The sequence below is a fragment of the Thunnus maccoyii genome, chromosome 9, assembly GCF_910596095.1.
Source record: "Thunnus maccoyii chromosome 9, fThuMac1.1, whole genome shotgun sequence".
Lineage (NCBI taxonomy): Eukaryota > Metazoa > Chordata > Actinopteri > Scombriformes > Scombridae > Thunnus > Thunnus maccoyii.
In genome coordinates, this window is record NC_056541.1 from 9,061,881 (window position 1) to 9,084,086 (window position 22,206).

Here is a 22,206-nt window from a genome sequence, read left to right on the forward strand (position 1 = left end):
ATTAGGACAAAATGTCCCTTCCTGTTCTTCCGTCTTAAAATGAATCAATTATCAGATAAAATTATATTTGACAAACACTATACGGGTCTGAAATTGAAAAATAGTTGTTTTTGTGTGTTTGTTTGTTTTTTTAATGATAGAAAAGAGCATAGCAATTTGCTGACCAATCTGGCAATATGTGTACACAATGTCCAACAGGAAGTCTCTCAAAACAGCTTTGGAACAATAGAGAGATGTGTTATCCAAAGAATGTATTGTCTATAACAGACCATAAATAGCAAATTTAGGCAAAGCTAAATATAGGTAGAGACACATGGTGCTCTTGTGTGTAGTTATGTACAGGAGAGTGGCGTAATCAGTACATCCCACAAGATAACTGTTATTGTGTTTTCTAACTGGCCTCATCCAATCAGCACTCACCTCGAGTCCAGCCGGTCCAGCTGGCCCAACTGGTCCCTCATCACCCTGACAAGAAAATTGTTGCAAAAGGTCAGGGGAAGAAAAAAAACATCTATTATCTGTTTCTCATTTTCAAAATCTGCCAATATACCAAAGTCAACCCCACCTGAAGTCCAGGTGTTCCTCGTGGACCAGGTAAGCCTCTTGTCCCTTGCTTCCCCTATGAATAGCAATACTGAAAATTAGTTTTCACTTCATTTCTACTCATTGATGATTCATATTCAAAGAGTTAATGTCACTCTACTAACCTTAGGTCCCTCTGGGCCATTTTGACCTGGTGGGCCAATGTCACCTGGAAAGCCCTATGAAAACGAAAGCTTCATCACCACACAGTAAATACTTTCTGCACTATTCTACAATTGCATTTACCTATTAAAAGAAATTATAGCATTACATACAGTAAATCTAATGCATTTATGTTGTTCTGTTCAGTACTTAGTAAACATAATAGGTCCTACCTCTGGGCCAGGAGGGCCAGGTATACCATCAGGGCCCTTTTCACCAGGTTTACCCTAAAAGTGTTTAAAAAAAAAGGCACTTAAATGACATACAGTTGACCAGTAAACTCAGCATATCTTTACTCAAACTGAAAATACCGTTTCCTTGATTCACTAAATGGTCTGTGCAGAGAACATCATGCGGTACAGCACCATAATTATTTAATCTAACCCTGCAAAATCACAGGAAATATGCCTTCAATTGGCTTTAACCCTGCCAGGACTCAATAGCATCAGATAAAAATACATCGTCTATATACATTCAAGGTCATGCATTTGCTGTCTTGTTATTTTATTTTTTAAGCTGTTTACAGCACCAGGAAGGACCCTGTAGGGTGGTGTTTTAACCACAGATTAAGGAAAGAGTTTGACCATCAGAATGGCTGTTATTACTACCACAAGATGCAGACATTATATAGCAGGTCAAGCAAGCACGAGAGTGGGTTTTCCATGCTGAAATCTCAAAGCAGATCAGAGAGTCCTCAAAATATTAAAGACACTTAAGAACACGAGTGCCAACTTTGGTGGATTAGTCTTAAAGCTGTGGCTGTAATTGCACTGGGAATTTGCCTGTGCACTGCTCTTTGAGGGGTTCATTAGCATATATTTCTTAGACCAAATAAAACCAAAAGACTCCTAGAACTGAGAGTGGCTTTTCTATGCATCTGAAGATTTTCATCCTTTTTTCTTCAGTGGCACCAGCATTTTTCATTTGTTTGTTTCTTTCTCTTCTTGAATGCATCCTAAGACTTACCGTACCCTTTGAGTACATCATTATGCTTTTAGTCCAAAATTCTCTCAAAAGTTGAAATTGCCCCCACAACATTACCCTCAGTATAGTGCTTCACATACATGAACACATACAAGTAACCAAAGTAATTAAACATTAAAAGAAAAATCAGACTGAGAGAAAGAAATATAATATCTATACAAAATGATATTGTGAAGTACAGCGATACACTGTTCAAACATAGTCAATCTTATCAAGTTTCAACTCTGTTGTATCAATGTGCTTGAATTTGATTTGCATGCCAGAAACCCAACAGCTGTCGCCAACGTTGGATATAGTTTTTCGACTTCTGGTACTGGTGCCCAAATATGTGATGGAAAATACCAGACTACGGGACTCACCTGTGGTCCAGGTTTTCCACGAGGACCTGGTAACCCAGGTGAGCCACGGATACCCTGTGAAATAAAAACAACCTCAGTGTATACAGGTCATGTGTAAAATAATAATACTCATCACATACATTGGCACACTGATCACATACAGAAACACTGAGTTTAAAAAATATTGTAAATGGACTGTGCTTTTACAGCATTTTAACCTGAAAGGAGAGCAAAGTACTTTACAATATCTCTCATTTACCCATCTAGAGATCAGTGTCATGCTCAAGAACACTTTGACATGCAGATATGAGAAATTGGTGATTGAACAACCAATCCTATGATTAATAGACTACCAGCTGTACCACCTGTGCACATACAAACATAAACATACCTTGTCCCCTTGGAAACCACACTCCCCCGGCTCTCCTGGTAAACCCATGTCCCCCTGTGAAAACACAAAGAAAAATGACACAAATAATCAGCAAAAATTATCAATCAACATTCACCACAGGAGTGTTGGTCATGCATTAGGGCTTTTGTCTCTGTGTAATCTGTTAGCTTTCATCAGAGTCAGAGACACATTTCTGTGATATGGTCATCTCTAGCATTCTTGTGTTTAGGGGATTATTAGTCTGAGAAATACATATGCAGATCACCTTATCACCTTTCAGTCCTGGTTCACCTGGGTTTCCTGGTACTCCCTTGAGAGCAAAAAGGAAAAACACCAACATAATTAGCCCTAGTTTTTTCCTGTAAACTAGGGTTTACATTGAAGAACACGTGGCCATGGAGTGGAAGTGTCACAAGGTTCACGCAGTCACATTTGATCCCAAAACAAGCAAAAAGTCTGATCAAAGTGTCTATGAGCAACTCATTCAACTGGTACTTAAATACATTCAGATTAAGAATAACAACTAATTAGCCTAAATGCGCTCTTTTCATGTCACACCAATATGGAAACCAGAGACATTTACAACATGTCCACATTGTTTACCTTGAGTCCCGGCGGTCCTGGAAAACCCATAATGCCAACAGGGCCCATGTCTCCCTGTCACCAACAACACACAAACAAAACATAAACTAAATAAACTGGAAGGGCAGATAAAACCCTAAATAATATACAAATTTCAGTTTGTTGTTACCATGTTTCCTGTTATGTTCTCACTAACAACTATTACCCATAACACAGGCCGGGGGGAAAATATTCAATACCAGTGCTGAGCTTCTGTACAAAATTTCAAAAGACAGATTTCTTGAATGTTAAATGCTCCTACACAAGAACTTTGCCTAAATAAAATACTCTCAAACTGATTTATGTTTTAATTAAAATCAGGAACTATCTGATCAAAGAATAAGTAAAAAAAAAAAGATCACAAATGACAAGACATTCAATGCCAGCTTTTGATACTTGACAATTTTTGATACTCAGTGCTATGGAAACATTTCCCTTAGTACCAAAGAAGTACTGAGATTTCGATACCCTGTAGAGGATATATAAATATCTATAAAAAAGTTGTAAAATAGCAGCACTCACAACAAGACCAGGGACTCCACATGGACCAGGAGCTCCCAGTTCACCCTAAGATAAAGAGAGGAAGAAAGAAAGATAATGGAAAAATGGTGCAGTAAGAAAGTTCTATAAAAAAAAAACCATCAGATAAAGGTGTAGGGGGAAGGACTGTCACAGAGGTTTGCACATGTAAGCACACTGTATGTCTCCATATTTTACTATGTTTATTTGTTCATTTTGTTCCTCCACTGACAGCCTGAGTAATGTGTTTCTCCACTCAGTTTAGCATAGTGACTAAGCACTTGGCACTCCGCACACAGAGAGGCTTGTTGTCTGAATTATCTACCCCGCAGCCACACGCCATGCCTACATCCTCTCCAAGCTACGCATCCAATGGCGAGTTGGATGACACACAGCCCAGTGTGGCCTTCCTGTCGCCTCCTCCATTTCTCTATGAATGAAAGGAGATGAATTCAGCCAAATGGAACATCCCCCTCTTCCCTCTGGAGGGAGAGGAAATGAGGCCTGGAGGAGGCTCTCGGAGGTCAGCCAATCTCAATCTAACGGTGACCCTGTCAATCACGAGCGGAGGGGGTCAAACTTAAAGAAAAGAGAGAGGCAAGTGAAACTGCTGATGCTGCCCTCATATCAGTATGGATTATGATGGGTGAGAGAGGAGTTAGTGAATGACTACACGGATTTGCCTCACCGTCAGTCTTGTGTAGGAATAAAACACTCTAGCTGTAAAACAATATGCAAGTTAGCTCCAACTCTATTACTCTGCATTTTTGAGAAATAGTGCACTGCTCTGACAGGACCAAGACTAAAGAAAGTCAAGTGATGTACAGTAGTAGCATTTGTTTTTACTGTGTCTACTTTTTTCCATGTCTCTTCAAAGTGTATCTAATGGAATGTAGTTGTATTATGATCATTTTATAATGAAATCTGAATAAATCTCAGTCAAGTGTAATGTTGTGGACATTAGGGCCAAACATGAATGAATTGCACTGTGCTTAAAGGGAATCAAGGGTGCACAAATCTATATCATTTCACTTACTGGGTTCCCATCAGGGCCAGGAGGTCCCCTCTCTCCAAAGTCACCAGGAAACCCCTGAGCACACAAACAAACAGGGTAGTTATGTAACCAGAGGGGAACTGAGTGGTTTTATCATGGTCACATTGTTAGTTTTTAATTAATTTAGATATCATATGCTTTGCAAGGGGAGTTATCACACCATACACAGAGGATCAACAGTGTTTCCCAAAACAGAAGTTTGCAGAGTAAAGCCAAGCAAATCCCATCAAATGCGCTCCCAGCACTTCATTCCTGGGAGACCGGCAGGAAATTCCACGGCTGAGTGTTTCCGAGCGACCGAGTGTCTGTGTGTGCACACGCTGGCAGGGAGCGCTCAGCAGCCTGCGAATCAAACCCCCAGGACTTGCCTAAATGGCTGAATAAAGCTGCTTGGCCCAGGAACTGCTGACTGCGTCCTTTTTTTGCTTGGTGCTCGTAATTCCATTATAGAGGCAGAACAAGAGGCGTGATGCAGCCGTGAGGCCACACGCTCAACGTGTGCTTGTCAATGTGCCAAGGTCAACATGCAACCAACCGCACATCACGCCTCAGCACTCGCCCACAGAAGGCGAGCGCTATGGTTAGACAAATGATAAATGGCAGAATAGCAGAGAAGGCTCTCGTCCTCTGTCTGCAGACAGAGAGGAAAAAAGATCAAATGAAAGTATGAAGACCTCAAGAGATGGTTTGATAGGATTGTTTGTGTGGCAAAATGCTGATTTAGTACATTAGGCAAATGTGGATAAAGTAATAAGCAGTAATTGGTGCAACATGAAGCCCGCAGGAAATGTGGAAAAATGTGCTTCTTTCCAAAATTGTCAATAACTGAGTTGGTTTGATCAGAAACACATGCAACCTCAAGTCTTTGTTCTCGTATTGACAACAACTTTCAGCGAGGTTGGCAAGACCTTTTTCATTATGTGATCCATCCTAGGAGGTTCTGCCAGCTATGTGCAAACTATAACACTGACTAGATAAAATATATAAAAGGCCAATTTCCTGCTTTCCATACGTAAGGTTAACACAGGAGGAGGGGAGCTGTAAAAACAAAAAAAAAAGTCTCTGAAATTGCAGTTCAAGTTGTTTTAGGCTTCAAGACACGTGAATCACATGTATCTCGGTTGGATCACACATGCTAACTCTTTATTTCCAGACTTTGTTAAACTGCTGACTCAGGACAGGAAAAAAAAAAAAAAAAAAAAACTTCTTACGCAAAGTGACTGACCTCACTTTTCACCACAGAAAAAGAGAAATGGCTTGCTCATGCCTTGGCTACTCTGAACATACTTCTGGACTTTTATCTATGTCAATGACCGTTACAGCATAATAATCTTTAAAAAAAACCATGTACAACCAGACTGAGCCTGGGAAAATACCAGATTTACACAAGTGGTTATGCAGTATCAGTATTTTCCATGTAAGCCTGCAAGGATGGGAAATTGACTTCCAGGCGCCAATGACTATAGACTTCTCTGGTCTGCGGGCAGGGACTCCAGAGAGCCAAACCCGCAACTGACACATTACATTATCATATCAGCCTAATGCAAAACAAGGACAGTAACAAGCACAGTGTATGACATATAATGATTCTTAATCAAATTTGGCCAGAGAAAATCAATCACACAAGATTTATGGGGGCATCCATAAATCTTATTTTAACTCACTTACTTTATTATGAGGGCAATAATTTCTGATATTAAAAAGATAACTGACTGAGAGTTTGACTGTAATCTACTGACACATGAACTTGTGTTTCTAAAACATTTTTTACACAATTTATTGTGCATATCTCTCCCCTTACTGCAATCCCTACAATAATCAATAGCATAACAGTGCCAGTATGAAAGTTACCACGACTTTATTCAGAGATTTATGACTAAGGCCAGGAGGGGTTTCAGACTGAACAAGAGTCTTTGTGTGAGTAATGGTCATTTAATACAGTTTAAAGTAGCTCTGCACTACAGTAAGACCTCATAGACCAAGACAAAGCAACCACACTTTCATGAGGCTGCACTGAAAATGTTGTCTGAGAAGTATGTTGAGAGAAAACTTTACCGGCCTACCCATCTTGCCCTTCTTCCCATGAACGCCAGGAATTCCCTGAAACAGACAAGAGAAAATAGTGAGAGAGAGAGAAAAATGGATTTGTAAGAGACAAATCACTTAGAATCAGGACCATCCTCTCTCTAAGTTACTTTGTAATGATTGATTTTGATATGTAAATAAACTTTATTATTACATTGTTTGTAATTTGAAAAGTAGGTGTTGAATTTCCATTTATTCCATATGAAATCAACATACTTATTACCCGTGGAGTTATTAATTACATTTGAATAAAAAGTTCTCCTTCTATTGTCTTCTAAACTTACTGTTTATTGTGCTCTTACATTTTTACTCTGCCTATCCGCAGTAATAATTTCCTCTTCTGGGACAAGACATTCATATTACACAAAATGACTAAAATCTTAAGCCATACTAACAGCTCCATGGTCTCCCCATGGAGCTGTTAGTATGGCTTAAGATTTTAGTTGCTCCATGGGGAGAACGTGAGGAATGATGTAGCAAAAATGTAAAGATTGGCTTGGGGGTGGCACCAGAGAAAAGGTTGTGTTGTTACCTAAATCAAAAAGCTTCATAATCTGTACAGTGACTATGACTCAGCTCTACAGTGTTACACCTGGCTAATTTTTAATCAGATTAAACTGTATTTTGTTGGACTCAGTTGTACTCTGGTGTGAATTTTATATCATTACAACTTGCTCACCGTAGCGTGTTAACAGTACATGTTAACATGATAACATTGAATATTTACCTTTAGCATGTTAACTTGTTAGCATGCTACGTCAACATTAATCTCAAATCGCAGCTGCAGCTGACAGGACTCAGTCATTAGTTTTAGGAGTATCCAGTCATGAACTGATATGTTGACCTGTTGGTGGCACTAAAAATGTCAGGGTATCACCAAAGTCCTTGGCATTCATCATCTCAAGACCATGAATATTTCTACCAAATTTCCTGCCAATCCATCCAATTGTTCTTGAGATATTTTACTCAAAGTGTTAAAACAGTTGAACGACAGACCAATCAAAGAACCAATGAAAGTACTGATGGACCCACAGTTGCATTGAGCCACATTGCTAGTGTGACTAAAAAAAACGGCACGCAGATGTCAGAATACTGGGAATGAAATTCCTATGAGATTTGGCATCATTATTCTACTCCACTGCCCCAAAGGTTCATGAGAACTTGAGTCCTGGCTGGGTTAAAGCCAATTTAAGTCCACTTCTTACATTTTAGCCATATCCAAGACAGAGTACTGGAAGTGTGAGTTGGCTTTGCCCTCAGGCTTGATCCAATATAGTGTGAGGGACTTTGTGCTACTTGGGGCCTATAAAGAGTGTTTTGATGAAGTGTGCTTGCAGTATTTCATGAATCAAATTTATTTCTGTTTCATCATTTTGGTTCATGGACAGTCATATAATGCAACCCAATGGGCATCTACTGTCACAGCCACTGATACTCACTCTCTCGCCATCAGGACCAGGAAAGCCAAAAAGCCCAGGGATGCCAATGTGACCCTAAAGAAATTAATAAAAGATGGAAGAGATAAGGAAAAGAAAGATGGAATGAGAGAGGAAGGTGGACAAGGGGGTACAGTGAGACTGAGCAGGAATGAATGATGGACATAATGATGAACAGTTAGATGCCAACAACTCTAACACATCTAAAAATCTGTACAAAGACTTCAGCTGTGATTCTTTGATCTGTCAAAGTGCCATATGATTTTTGCTAGGGTGGACTTGTCTTGAAGAGCCAAGCCTTGAGGCAAGTGTATATGCCCATGGACTGCATGGTGCTGGCTTCCACGATGTAGTCCAAGGGCACATACCCTCACGTCAGGGATCTCTGAAGAGCTCTCTTCCACACCTGCTCTGTGAAAGGACAGAAAAAACAGGCAAAAAGTGCAGAAACAGACATTACAATGACATTAGAAGTTACAGTCAAGAGTGCATTACTGTTGCGCTTGGCACGGAGAAATATATTTTTATGATATTTGGCTAACATTAACAAGAAAAGTATGCACAGGAAAGATTTAAGGAAGACTAGAGTTACAGTACTTTAAATATACTAGCAAAACCGTCAGTCATTATCATTATGGAGTTAACAACAGCGGATGAGTGGCGTTTATGACATTGGCCTTTTTATGTTCCCACATTGGTAAAGTAATTCATTTAGCATACATTTCACAGTTCATTTACAAAAGCGAAAGTTCAACAATTTTGCTGTACGGAAAAGAAACATGCATCTCTCCCCTGAGCCCTTCATTGGAAGCTGCATGACAAGAACATGAAATACAAGTAAACAGAGAAAGTCCTTTGGAGGTTGATTGAAACAGGGTGAGACATACAGTATTTACATTTCAAGCACCTTTTTATTACCAGAGTTCAAATGCATGCCAAAGCTGTACTTTTTCCAGCATCTACTCACCCTGATTCCTTTTGGTCCCATTTTCCCTACAGGCCCAGGTAAACCCTAAGATAACAAAACAATATTCCCGTGGTTACAAACAGCAGTAGAATTTTATTTATGTTGCTATTAAAGTACTTAATTGGACAAATAACAAAAAAATCATTGATTGATCACAAATTTATCTGGGTTTTTTTTATCTTTGTAAAATTGGCCTTTTGGCTTGACATTTTCAGTGTTAATACTTCAGAAGAATACACATTAATTTCACAGAGACACTGCCAGCAAATCCATCAGTGCAGAAAATATCCCCCTGCAACCATAAAGATCAACTCTCAGCTCAGGAGAACTCCCCACAGCAAAATGCAGTGTCTTGACTTGAACTTACAGCCCGAGTGATTCACAGCCTGCAGTTGGTAGGGGGTGCTAAAACCTAATCCATCACACACCACTAAGTGTCTATAGGGATCACAGTTCTGACATAGTAAGTGTGCTAAAGCATGGAGGCAAACACTGAGACCCGTGCCTGAACTCCAAGTTATCATAAACATTCAGGGAGCGCAAGTGAGTGAGCAGTTGTCCAGCTGTTTTTGGAGTTTAAATTTGCTTAAAGCTAAGAGGAAACAGATTTTAAATGCAGAGGAACCCTAATGCTCCCCAGCTTTGACTTCTTAAGTTAAACACCATTCCTAGAAGTGGGGCGAGGAATGGCGCTCACAGTTTGGAGAGGCAGAGGAAGCTTATTTGTACCCTGAGAGCTGTGGCATTAGTCACACTTTTATTACCTTTTCTTTCTTCAGGGTAGTGATTACTAAGGAAACCTTTTGACATTTTATTTCCTCGCTAGACCGGAGGCATCCGTCGCTGAAATTCCACCACAGGTGCTTCTCAACTACAGCTTAGAGCTGTTTGTCGCTATTTTCTGAGGCCTTTTTTTCTTTTCCATTTGACTTTTTATTTGGATTTACAAATTTATATTTTTTCAGGCTGATGCTGTCAATGGCTGAGAGTTGTTACCAGCATCCAATATCTTTAAATTTGATTATTTTCTCGCCACAGAAAACATACAAGGATTCTGTGTTTCCCCCATGATTCACATATTATTCATCATTCTGACAGTGAGCAAAAATTACCAGTTGAAATTTGATTTATTAAAAATGTTACAATAACCCCAATATTTTCAAAAAGATGAATGCACCATATAGATTATATTCTACTGTTTTATCTTTGTGTGCGTATATCTGTGTTTCTATGCGGCATGTGTACTGTATGTGTGTGTGTATGTGCGTGTGTGTGGCCCTGCACAACCAGCACCGCAACACTAGATTTACTGCACCTGCCTGCCAGGATAGCCTTTGGCCCCAGGGCTTCCATCATCTCCCCGTTCACCCTGTGGAGAGAAAGGCAGGACAGAAATCAGCACTAGAGGAGGGCGAGACACTAAAAAGAGGGAAAAGGAAGGAAGAAAGCACTGAAGGATGGAGGGACGGAAGGAAGCAATATTCTTTAGGAAATCGGTTCTTTTGTGCACATATGGTTTCTGTTGGAGCCACGCTGATTGCAATAATAGGAAAGACTAACAAAAATTGAAAGCAAGCACAACATTTATAAAATAATAAACAACAGTTATTTGGTCCGATAGAAGAATTGAAATCTCTAGGCTTTCTAATAAAAGACCATTTGTTTATTAAAATCACTGAGTAAAGACGCACCACTGCAGACATTGCCACCAAACCAAATGTATCCCTCCAAGAGAAATGCTTAATTCTGCATGTATGGGAAAAGTAAAACAGGATGAATGAATGAAGGCATGCAAGAAATTACAGGCTGTTTGTACAGTGAACTGAAAGCTGACCAAATTTATTACACACTGGTGATGGTTATGTTTCTGTGCCCTCAGTTTCCTGGGAAAACCAGATAATTAATGTGTTATGAGAGAGCAACATATAAATGTATTATTAAACACAATCTGAGAGTTACTGTAAATGGGCAAAGAAAAACAGTAGTTATAGTAGCAGCTCTGTTAGTTGTAGTAGTAATAGAGGCAGTAGATATTATTGCAACATGGATATTGTAGACAAGGCAGGTTATTATTGCTAAATAAGCCAAAAGAGGATAATGCAAGTCCCTGGCAAATCAACACACATTATCCAGTTTATTAAGCACCTGCTAACCAAGCACATTTAATTATTTCACACAAAAATTAAAACTCTTAAAAGGTACCCTGTGGACAACTAGAGAATTCTTAGGTACAAATTGGTGCACATTTTGTTTGTAATTTCAGGTGTACTGGCACAAGGGACGCACATATATGAACACAGGCACGTGGGTGTGTTGTTTTAATTCCTGCTTACTGCAGAGGGCGATAATGCTGATGTGTCATGTGTGAAAGCCATGCTGTTCTACCGATCAACAGTTGGTGACAGTACACATCCACAAACGTAGCATACACCAGCAAAAGGCGAGGAAGAAGAAGACTGCCAGTCAGCGTAAACATGGATGTAAAAACTGAAGGTTTCAGGATAATTCAAATTTGGTTTTAGAAAGGTTTTAAGAGGAAGGAAATTTCTGTAGGTCTTAAGGACATAGCTGAATATAAACATAATGTTCGTTTACAAGAAAACTCCTCAGGGTACCTTTAAGTAATGTACAAGACCTCCAAATAGTCAATGGTGAATCAGGAGTGTCTTCACTAACCACGTAGCAATGTCTTTCCGGCACAAGGTGTCACCAGTTATCTTCACTAGATTAGAAAACAACCAAAGCAACTGCACTAACAAAATTAACAGGCCTCAACATGTATGAGACAATCATAACTGTGTGTTCACAGATCTGGATGTTAAACAATACGCTATCTGAGTCATTTTTCTACAGAAAAGACTGCATCGTCTCTAGAGAGAGCTGGAGGAGACAGGAAAAGTTTTTTTTTTTCCGTCATTGTGACACAGCACATTCTTCCCAGAGATAGTGCACAGGATTTGGACTCAGGAAGGAGGGAGCAGAGGAGGAATGACCTAGGGTGTCCAAACTATTTAGCCCACTTGTATGTCTGCCAAAAATCTCTCCCTCTGTTTTCCCGCCAAGATTCCTGAACAACTAATGTCTTATGTCTCTTCTCCTTTTGACTGTAATCCCCCTGCACCATCCCCACCCTTCTTTTTTAACGTCCCGATGCTCTGTGTTAATATTTTCTCTCTACCATTCCCTCCCTTTCTCCTGTTTTGTAACTATAAATGGAAAGACATGCTGAGGTCTTGTGGGAACTGTCTCTGCAGAGTCTTGGCTCTTTTATTCGATAAGTAAACATACGTTGACATACAGCTAACACACAAGTGCAGCCAGCGGTGTATTTAGTCAGCATGACAACACTTCAAAGAGACAGAGGAGGGACTGTGTCGGAAAAGTCACATTTTAGTTGTTTACAGATGCCACTCCTTCTGTTCAGAAAATCTTCGTTGGAAACCTCATGATTGTTTTTCTGTCTCCTACAATCATACCTCAAGACACTGTTGATCAAATTTTAAGGCATGGAGAAATGATGCATCTCACCTTAGAGTTTACTTCATTTTCAAAAGAGCAGAATTTGCTAGAATTGCATTCCAGCACGTTCACAATCATTCTGACTGACCTAAGGGGGGGCGCCACATTGCAGACACTGCAATTTCTCATGTGTTGTTTACTGAGTTTCATAGCAACTGGTCAGGGATATCAAGAGAGAAATTCTACAAACTGCATGTTAGCCATGAGAGAAAATACAAGAGATATAAAGTACTCACAGGTTCACCTGGAAGACCAGAGGGACCAGGATGACCTTTTTGTCCCTGTTGATAGACAAACAATGAGTTAGAATTTTGCATAAACCACAATAAACCTAAGTGAAAATACTCCTATTAACATTCTGATCACAAAGCCACAGGGAAGTAGGACGTTAATGATGCGCTTCAGAGAAAGATAATGTAGGTCTTTGGTGGAAAATTTTAAAGTCAGCGGTCACATTTAATCAAATTTCTGTTGTTAGAGAGTTTATCACCTTGTGTTCAAGAGCATCTCAGTCAACACCACAGGGGCTAAAATTATGTTCAAGGATTTTCCAGTTGCCTTAGAGAGGACCTCACTTTGTTTCCTTATAAAGAGTTCAATAAAACAGTTTAACAAAGACCTGGAAGGTTTTGTTTCAAAGGGTCCACAGCAAAGACAGTCTAATAGCTGTGAAACTAATAGAGCACTTAGCAGCATTACTGGCTGGTTAACCCTGGATAGACACTTCTTTAGGATTTCGAGACTAGAACAATGCAGTTTTTATTTGCTGTTGCAGCACAGAGTTTGTCTAATCATTGCCACAATGACACTCTGACAAAACAATATGGTGTTAATTAAACCAATAAACCAATTAGACAGTGACAAGTGAAACCCAAAAGAGTAATTAATGGTCACCTTCACGCTTAGTAGTAATGAGCGTGCCAGCTGGTTACAAATGTATTCATCTTTTCGCAATCAAGGCCCACAGTAAGACCTAGTGTAAATAGAGTCACATGAAGACATCTCTCTGTCTCCTCAAGTGTGAAGTCATTAGCCACCAGCTGTGCTGGCCTGTCGGCAGCAGAACAAGTAAACCACAGGCTGCTAGAGGCTGATGTAAAAAAAAAAAAAAAATTATCGGTAAACACAAACAAAAGTCACCATCAAGAGACTCATACCAAGCACTCTTAAGCCTCAAGCCAGAGTGTATGTAAGCCTACATCATTAAAATCTCCTTCTGCAAGTGTCCTGTGAGACATTGGGTAATACTGACGTAAAGCAGGGCACGACTTTAAAGGCTACCTCACTGAGGTTATGTAGACCTCCGTGACAGTGATGAGAAATGGGGAAATTACTACATTTAAGGGATTTTTATCAAGAAATAATAAATTCAATACTTTTGGATTAGCCTCTTTTGTGCTGAAAAATAGTATATTAAGATTTTACCATTTTTATAACCAGGAACAACCTTTTTGTATTTACAGGATGCTAACATCTCTGAAACATAATTAGAAAGCAGTGTGACTCTAGAGAATTTTAATAAAACTATTAAATATGCACCAGATTTCACTTTCAATTTCCCTTAAATAAAGAGTTTCACGCTTTACGAAATTTGTTTTTCTTCTTTCTTGCCGAGAGTTAGAGGAGATTGATACCACTCTCATGTCTGTTAAATATGAAGCTATTGCCAGGAGACGGCTAGCTTAGCTTTGCATTACGGCTGGAAACAGGAGGAATCAACTAGCCTGGCTTTGTCCCAAAGTAACAAGGCACCTCGAAGTCTCACCAATTAACATGTTATTTCTCCTTTTGTTTAATCCAGATAGAAACCAAAGTGTAACAAAAAACAAGTTGTGGTTTTACAGGAGGTTATGTGCTGATCTATTTCCTGTTTCCAGTCTTTAGGCACAGCTAGGCTAACTGGCTGCTGGCTGTAGCTTCATATTTGGCATACAGACGAGAGTGGCATCAATCTTCTCATCTAACTCTTAGCAAGAAAAAGTATATTTTCCAAAATGTCAAACCACTTTTTTAACCTCTTAAAAACATTTTCCCCTTAACCGTAGCTTTGAAGTTAGGAAAAAAAATCTTTCCAAACTCTTATAAAATCACATAACATATTTAGTCTGATTTCTACATATCATTGAGGCCATATGACGCTTACTATGAATAAAATATTAAAACCAAAGACACTTTGCTTTTTAAATGGGAATACACTATCGTAGACGGGTCTCATGAATAATTTAGCACATATTTTGCTGTAATGGAGCCTGACATGTTTGGTATCTTTGGAAAGTTTGGAGTCTTGATTAGAATTTAAAATGGAGTTTAATGTGTTTGAAAAACATTTGGTCACACAATATAAGTTGATACTGATCGACTTATCGCTGGGTCAGACCGGGTTGAGAGGCTGAGGCAGAGTGAAACTGACATGCTTGAACTGTTAAGTAAAATCACACTGGCAGACTGACGTCGTTCAAGGGGCCAATATAGGTCCAGTGTATCATCTGAACTCAGAAAAGTACCTTATTAACATGCCAGAAACAGTTCAGCTAATGTAAACGAAAATATATCACAACTGTCCCACAGCTACAACCTGATCAACTGTGACTCAAGTGTGTGATGTCATCACGATGTGAGATCAATCCTTAAACCACCAGAAGGAAGCTTAGTCCACAGAAATACTGTATGTAGTCAAGATGAAAAACACTCATGACTTGATCTTTTGCAAATGATCAGCGCTTGATCCTGAGTCCAATAAAAAGTCCTCACGAAGAAAGAAAGTAATAAACACACACTTTTTTTAAGATTCAAATTTTCTGTCAAATCTCCTGCAGCTTTTGGACACAGAGTGAAGCCAGATGCTGGTCCATTGGCCAAAGTAATTCTATCAGACTGGCATATTCTGGTTCTGTCAAACTCCTGATTATTTGTCTATTTATCGGCAGACGGGCAGCAATGTGCTTCGAATTGGAAATATCTTACAGGATTTTAGGGAATAGATGAGTCTCCTGTAGGAGCCAAAGCACTGCAGCCACAAAAGGACAAAAGAATGTGCCTGGGTCCTCCAGTAAGGCCAATACAGCTGAGTACAGTAAAAGTGTGGAGGTCTGTCGCTTCAGTGTGCGCATGTGTATCTGTGTGTGTGCACTCGTAGCAGTTGGACAGCTTTTCTGTTCTGTAAATATATTGTGTGACACAAAGATGGCAAAAGATCATGTTCTCCATTAGTTCCCCCTCTCTATGAAGAACAAACAGTTTTAATTAGTGTAACTGACACCAGATCAACCCTGCAGCCAACAGCAGCAGCAACAGTGTCTCCCTTCCTTACAGAATAAGTAACAGACTTCACTTGGCAGACATAAAATACGTTGTTCTTTCCATAGATTTCTATTTTTTTCATTATAATGCAAATACTTATTCCCACCTGGCAAGGCTCACACTTCTTTCTTGGACAAATCAGACTCAGCAAATAAAGGTATGAGAATGATATTATACAACCCTGAGGAGCAGGAAGGAAAAATCTTGAGGGCTGCACAGCTAATAAAAAGTTGAGCGCTATTCCAGTGTGCCATGATCAGAGCTGGCTGAGTAAAAAGCACACTGGTCCAGAGTTGGTAATACTCTCCAGAGTGTGTCAGTTTCAAACACACATACACAAGTCCCTTCTTACTTTACAGTGCAGACCGCTGACTGACTCCCAGGCAACCTTCCCATTACATCTTTACACATTTCCCACAGTGAGAAAGGCTTTCTCTGGCAGCCAGCCAGGGAGTGAGCACAAAACTCAGCAAAAAGTGTCCATAAAGCTGCGGCAGGTCTAAGTTTTACTGGCTGGTTTGACAACAGCAGACAAGAGAATGAACCTCAAACTTTTTCTCTGACAGATGATGGAATTTCAGTGTAATTTGAATAAAAAAGTGCCATGTAAGGAGCTTTGGCTTCCTGTGCCGGAATATGATATAAAAAAAAAAAAAAAAAAAAAAAAAATTGTCTGAGTGAGTTCAGCACAGCTGCATGCAATGAGGTGTTTGGTGGCCTTCAGCTGAGCCAAGCTGATTGCCTTGCTTTTATTAGCTGGATACAAACTGCATTTTAATACTTTGTATGGCTGTCAGCAGTTACTTGTGGGGACGTGAGTGTCTATCACACACACTTGATCAAGGGGTCCAGAGCCCCACCTGAACTGATCATTCAGAACAAGAAAAGGGGATCTGTTACAACCACTTAACCTCTGCCAGGATGCCGGTCCACGCCCAGCAAAGATCTACAATTACCATAAATCAGTAGGAAGAATATCAGCTTTTTCCCATGACTCCACGTTCCATGACTCACAAGGCAAGAAAGAGGTCTTCCTTTTTTCGAGCTGGAGTCCTCCCCACTACTACACTGAATGGAGGAACCTTGAGTGCACCAGATGGTTTTTCACAGTCAGCGCTGTCCGATTGCATAACAGTGTTGCAGCTCCCGCCAAGGAGTTATTGCACTCATACAATTGTGCCTTAAATGAGGACAGGCGTGTGTGTGTGAGAGAGAGAAAGTTGCTTACAAAAGGTTTTCTCAGTGTGTGACAGTGGTTTTCTAATGAGCATTCTTCAAGCATGCAAATACTGACCTTGCTGTGACATTTTACTGTACTGATGCACAGTTTTTGTGTCTTTCCATCTTCACAACAGTATAATTCTCACAGCAAACCACAAAAGGAGTAGTGTTATGATAAACTGTCGAGTCCTCCACAGCTTTTTTATGAGTTTGTTTTTCTAAACAGATGCTGAAACAACACTCAGACTGTCAGGTACTGTAACTGAGCAGGGATCCTCTTTGCAAACTTTCTGCTCTTTACTTTTCATTTTATCCATAATGAAAACAATCTGTAAAATGTGATTCAATTTAAATGTATCTGAACACCATATTAATACAATTCCTCATTTAAATCTTAAGAGACTCCCTGCTACTAAGTAAGTAGTGTGGGCCCCCCTGCTTGAAAAAACCATAACCCTAAGTTAATTTCACACATTTGGCCTTCAGTGGCGAATTGTTGAGTCCCACAACAGTTTAAGTGCTGTTTCCAAAGTTTTTCACCCTTGGCATCAAGATGAATCTGGTGAATTTGCTGAATCTGGGAAAATTTTGGCAAACAAATTAACTGCACATTGTCACCCACTCCAGTGGTAAGAGTTAACGGACATACTATTCTAACTGTAGCAAAGATGGTAGAGTTTATGTGGAAGGCTTAATGGAAGCCTCTTGTTTATTGGAATCTGCAACTGATAAAGTCTGCTTGATTCAGCATGATTCTACTAAACATATGCTATTGATTTTAAGGGTGAAACTACAAACATGAAGTGAAACACATCTCTTCCAGTCAACTTGTTCGGTTCTGAGCAGAATTTATTGCTATTCTGAATCAACTAGAAAAGAAAATCCACATTCCATGTTTTAGAGTAGAGTATTTCCAACCACAGCTGACGGATAAGGCTGGAAATATCCTATATTTTTCATGAACAAATCCCAAAAAAAGACCAAAACAAAAAATGAATTCATCCTGCTAACAAGTATTTCCTGTTTAGCCAAAGCCAAATACAGTTTATTCCTAGAGCTCCATTGTTGTCCAAAAACTTTTGAAAACACATTGAGTCACACTATTACACTGAATGACAAGTTCCTTCATGACCACGAGCGTGGGCACAGTAGTTTGTTTTGAGTCAATCACATATTACAGTGCTTCGCTAGCTTGGTGTGCTACATATCACAACCTCTGACTTTGTATTACATTGTAAATTTCCCAAAAAACTTAATTACAAAGTCAAGAGGTTGTGATATGAAGCTAAACAAGCTAGCGAACCTCTGTATACACAACCCCGCAGTGATATCTTCTTTACAAGGAACTACTCTCCAGAAAATGAAAATGTGATCTTTGTTATTAGTCTTTGGAGCCATTTCTAAACAAACTACAGCAATCACACTCTTTGTGGCAAAGGAACATGTAACCTGGTGTTCACTTACATGTTTTTAATAGTTTTTGAACATCGGAGGTTTACAGCACAGAGGAAGACAATATTTCAGGCTTTTGATAGACACACAATACTTGTAAGTGATGAGTTCATTGTCGGTTTGGCTCTGCATGAGATTTGTTGACTCCACACTATCACCAGCCTTATCCTTTAATGGTACCAGGTTCTATGTTTTATGGTACTCAATTATACAGATGAATAAATTAGTAATAAAGTACCAGTCAAAAGTTTATACACACTTTCTCATGAATGGGAAGGTGTGTCGAAACTTTTGACTGGTACTGCATATTGATTAAAAGTATTGCAGTCACCAGATTTAAACATGTATGTGCAAAAAGTAACAAATGCAAACATATCTTCTTTAAAAAAAACATTATGCAAAAACACTATCATTCAGTTATTTAGTACTGTTATTTGCACACTATGCATAGTAGGAAATCCAGCAGGATATGGCCCACTTAAGATGTGTAATTACTGCAAGCAGGATAACAGGCTTTGGGAAAAAGGCCAAGGCTAAAATATACAAGGCCACAAAGAAAACGCTCTACTGCTAAACATCACTCTCTGTCAGGATAACATGCACAGCGGTATGTAAAGCAGTCAAATAATGCAGATGAATAATCCCATGCAGGACCATATTACAGAATTAATCCACATTCAAAATTTGTCCTAGTTTTAGAGAGGAACTGCTCTCCAGAGAGTGAATGACATGACATTAATTTGGAGGAAGCATTCAAGATATGAGCTTCACCCTGTAAACTTGAGCTTTATTTAACTGCCATCATCATTTCAGAGGCCAATGATACTGATGATGTAACAGCACCGATATTCAAACCTTAAGTATTTCAACACACAGGGGAGCCAGAACACAGGTGTGCTCCTTGACGCCTGCATTGAGTTAGGCTGCTTTCCAAACAAGAGCTCAGACATCCATGTTTGGCTGGGACTTCCAACCACTCCAACCTCACAGACTCCTCTCTCAAAGGCAGTTCAGTGGTCCAGGGTTGAGTGTGTACGTTTGATTTACTGAACCTCATTATACAGAGCTCCACTCATTCAGTCACTCATTCATTCTGTGTCAGATTTAGGACTGAAAACATTTTGTGAAGGTAAAGGGACAGATATCAGTTACATCCTCATAGTTTTACACACAAACAAACACACGGTTTGAATTTGTGAGACCATCATTTGATGGGCTACCTTTCGTCCATCTTGGCCAGGCAGTCCAGGGGGGCCCATGACACCAGGCTCTCCCTAAAAATGACAAATTAGACCAAATTCAGTACATCAACATATCATGACTGTGTCTGCTAATAATCAAGTAGCTCTAAGGAAGGAGTAAACACATTTTATTAAAAGGATAAACCCTTTGAGATCTCATTCATGAGTGTTTTTAACATAAATACTCAGAAAATACAGTACATAAAGCAAAACACAAATACACTCACACATACACAGACAAAAGTTCTGAGGCCTAGTCACTCCCACACCCACTGATTCCCCCAAAAATGCAAAAATACATACAGCAAATGTGGACATACCCATACAAAGCTATATATATATATATATATATATATATATACACACACATTTACACACACCTACACATTAGAGATAAATTATTTCCATATTTCAAATATAATTAGAAGCAAGGGAAGGTTGTTTGAAGATATGTAAATAGAGATGCCTTAAAAAAAATTAAATGAGGTAATAGATCTAAGTGGACTGGGCAGGTTGTTCCAATCAGATGGAGCTTTAAATTTAAAGGCACATCGCTCAATTTCTTTCTAGGAACGACGAAAAAAGAATACTCAGTATGCCTTAGACTATACAATGACCTATATGGAATTTAAAAATGTTTTAGGTAAGAAGAGTAGTTAAAGAAAATGCATTTAAAAATGAATTGCAATCAGTGAAAATGTCTTGTAGATTTAGGTGTTGACCAATTTAGCGACTTATACATAGAACAGTGATGGGTTCTACAAGGACCCCTCAAAACAAATCTACAGAGACTATTATAAACTAATGTGAGAGGACAAAGATTTGTTTCTGAGGTATTCTGATAGACAATATCTGCATAATCTAGTAGTGGTTATATCATCTGTGAAATAATTATTTTACTGACCTGTAGGGTGAAACAGTTCATAGAACAATACTCTCAGACTGCAATTCATTTTCTTTATCACTGAGTCAATATGGGGCTTAAAAGAAAGTTGAGAAGCCAGAGACCCAAATATTTAAATTCCACCACTTTCTCGAGTGGTGTGCTATCTAACATATTAATCGACCAATTATTGATTAAATGCAAAGAATTTGTTTCAGAATTTTGGCCAAACAACATACTATAATACTTCTTATTAAGTAGAAGTGTGTTAAAAGAAACCCATTTTTGAGCAGCATCAAAATCAGCCTGTAATGTACACTGAATTTGTAACATGTCATGCTTGGAAGAATAAATCACAGTATCATCTACATATAATTGAATATGACAATCAGAACAGGTTTGTGGGAGATCATTAACCCTAGAGATAAACCTTGAGGTACACCACCTTCCATGATCTTAAAATCTGACTGACTGCCCTAATAAGAGACACACTGACATCTGTGGCCTTAATAAGACCATACATATTGCACCTGTAAGCATATTGTTGTGTGTGGTAAATTTTAAAAGAGCAGTGGTTGTAGAGAAGTTGGGTCTGAAACCAGATTGGTATGGACATAAGATGTGAAAGTCATTAACAAATTGAGATAGTTGATTAAAAATTCAAACACATTTGCTATACTGTTAATAATGGAAATAGGTCTACAGTTATTGAGATCGAAAGGATCACCACCTTTATGCAATGGGGGTAATTGGCACATTTAAAAATTAATGGAATTTCACATATAGATAAAGATAAACTGAATAAGTCAAACAGATGATATGCCAGAATATGAGAGGCAAGTTTGATTAACTTAACTTCCATACCATCTGGACCAGCACCACTATCTGAGCTTAAATCACAAATAACCTGCTGAATATCAATTGGATGGATTTTTCTAAAGGAGAAGGAGCTATCACATTTAGAGTTATTGAATGGAATATCAGAGTAGGGAAAATATGAAAACTGTGAACTGCAGAAAGAGGAAAAAATGCTGGCTGAAGGCATTAGCCATTATAGAAGGATCATTAACAACTTCATTATTAACCCTAACATGAGTAGTAGAGCTTTTGGTGGATTTATTGATTATACTCTTAATTCTGTTCCAAATTTTTTAGGGTTATCAAAATCATTAGTGTGAGTGATGACATACTTTTTGTCCTTTTGGGGCTTGACCAGGGGACAGTCCAGGATCTCCTTTTTGCCCCTAGAACATAAAAACAGAAAACATATTATATCTTATACTTTAGGAGACACTTTTTCCCCAGTAGGCATGAGATGTTTCCTAGTCTGCACTAGCTTTCACTGTATAAGCATTCCACTTCACAAGGCGCAGAGGAGCTGGCTCTTTGGATTTACACTATATAAGAGTAAGGAGCTCATCCTACTCATTGGTGAGACGAGAGGTTGTATT

The 22,206-nt window shown here is 39.0% G+C and overlaps 1 protein-coding gene across 2 annotated transcripts in view; it reads right to left on the minus strand.

The window, feature by feature from the left end:
- Nucleotides 1–22,206, minus strand: part of col27a1b (collagen, type XXVII, alpha 1b) — a 70,313-nt gene that overhangs the window by 27,176 nt on the left and 20,931 nt on the right. For both annotated transcript variants that reach the window (XM_042420681.1, XM_042420680.1), the window contains exons 6-22: nucleotides 21,946–21,999; nucleotides 19,852–19,905; nucleotides 12,895–12,939; nucleotides 10,455–10,508; nucleotides 9,140–9,184; nucleotides 8,176–8,229; nucleotides 6,707–6,751; nucleotides 4,634–4,687; nucleotides 3,601–3,645; nucleotides 3,061–3,114; nucleotides 2,723–2,767; nucleotides 2,458–2,511; nucleotides 2,088–2,141; nucleotides 918–971; nucleotides 708–761; nucleotides 566–619; nucleotides 421–465 (exon numbers count right to left, since the gene is read on the minus strand). In XM_042420681.1, the coding sequence (XP_042276615.1) occupies nucleotides 421–465; nucleotides 566–619; nucleotides 708–761; nucleotides 918–971; nucleotides 2,088–2,141; nucleotides 2,458–2,511; nucleotides 2,723–2,767; nucleotides 3,061–3,114; nucleotides 3,601–3,645; nucleotides 4,634–4,687; nucleotides 6,707–6,751; nucleotides 8,176–8,229; nucleotides 9,140–9,184; nucleotides 10,455–10,508; nucleotides 12,895–12,939; nucleotides 19,852–19,905; nucleotides 21,946–21,999 (864 nt within the window). The remainder of the gene's footprint in view (nucleotides 1–420; nucleotides 466–565; nucleotides 620–707; nucleotides 762–917; nucleotides 972–2,087; nucleotides 2,142–2,457; nucleotides 2,512–2,722; nucleotides 2,768–3,060; nucleotides 3,115–3,600; nucleotides 3,646–4,633; nucleotides 4,688–6,706; nucleotides 6,752–8,175; nucleotides 8,230–9,139; nucleotides 9,185–10,454; nucleotides 10,509–12,894; nucleotides 12,940–19,851; nucleotides 19,906–21,945; nucleotides 22,000–22,206) is intronic.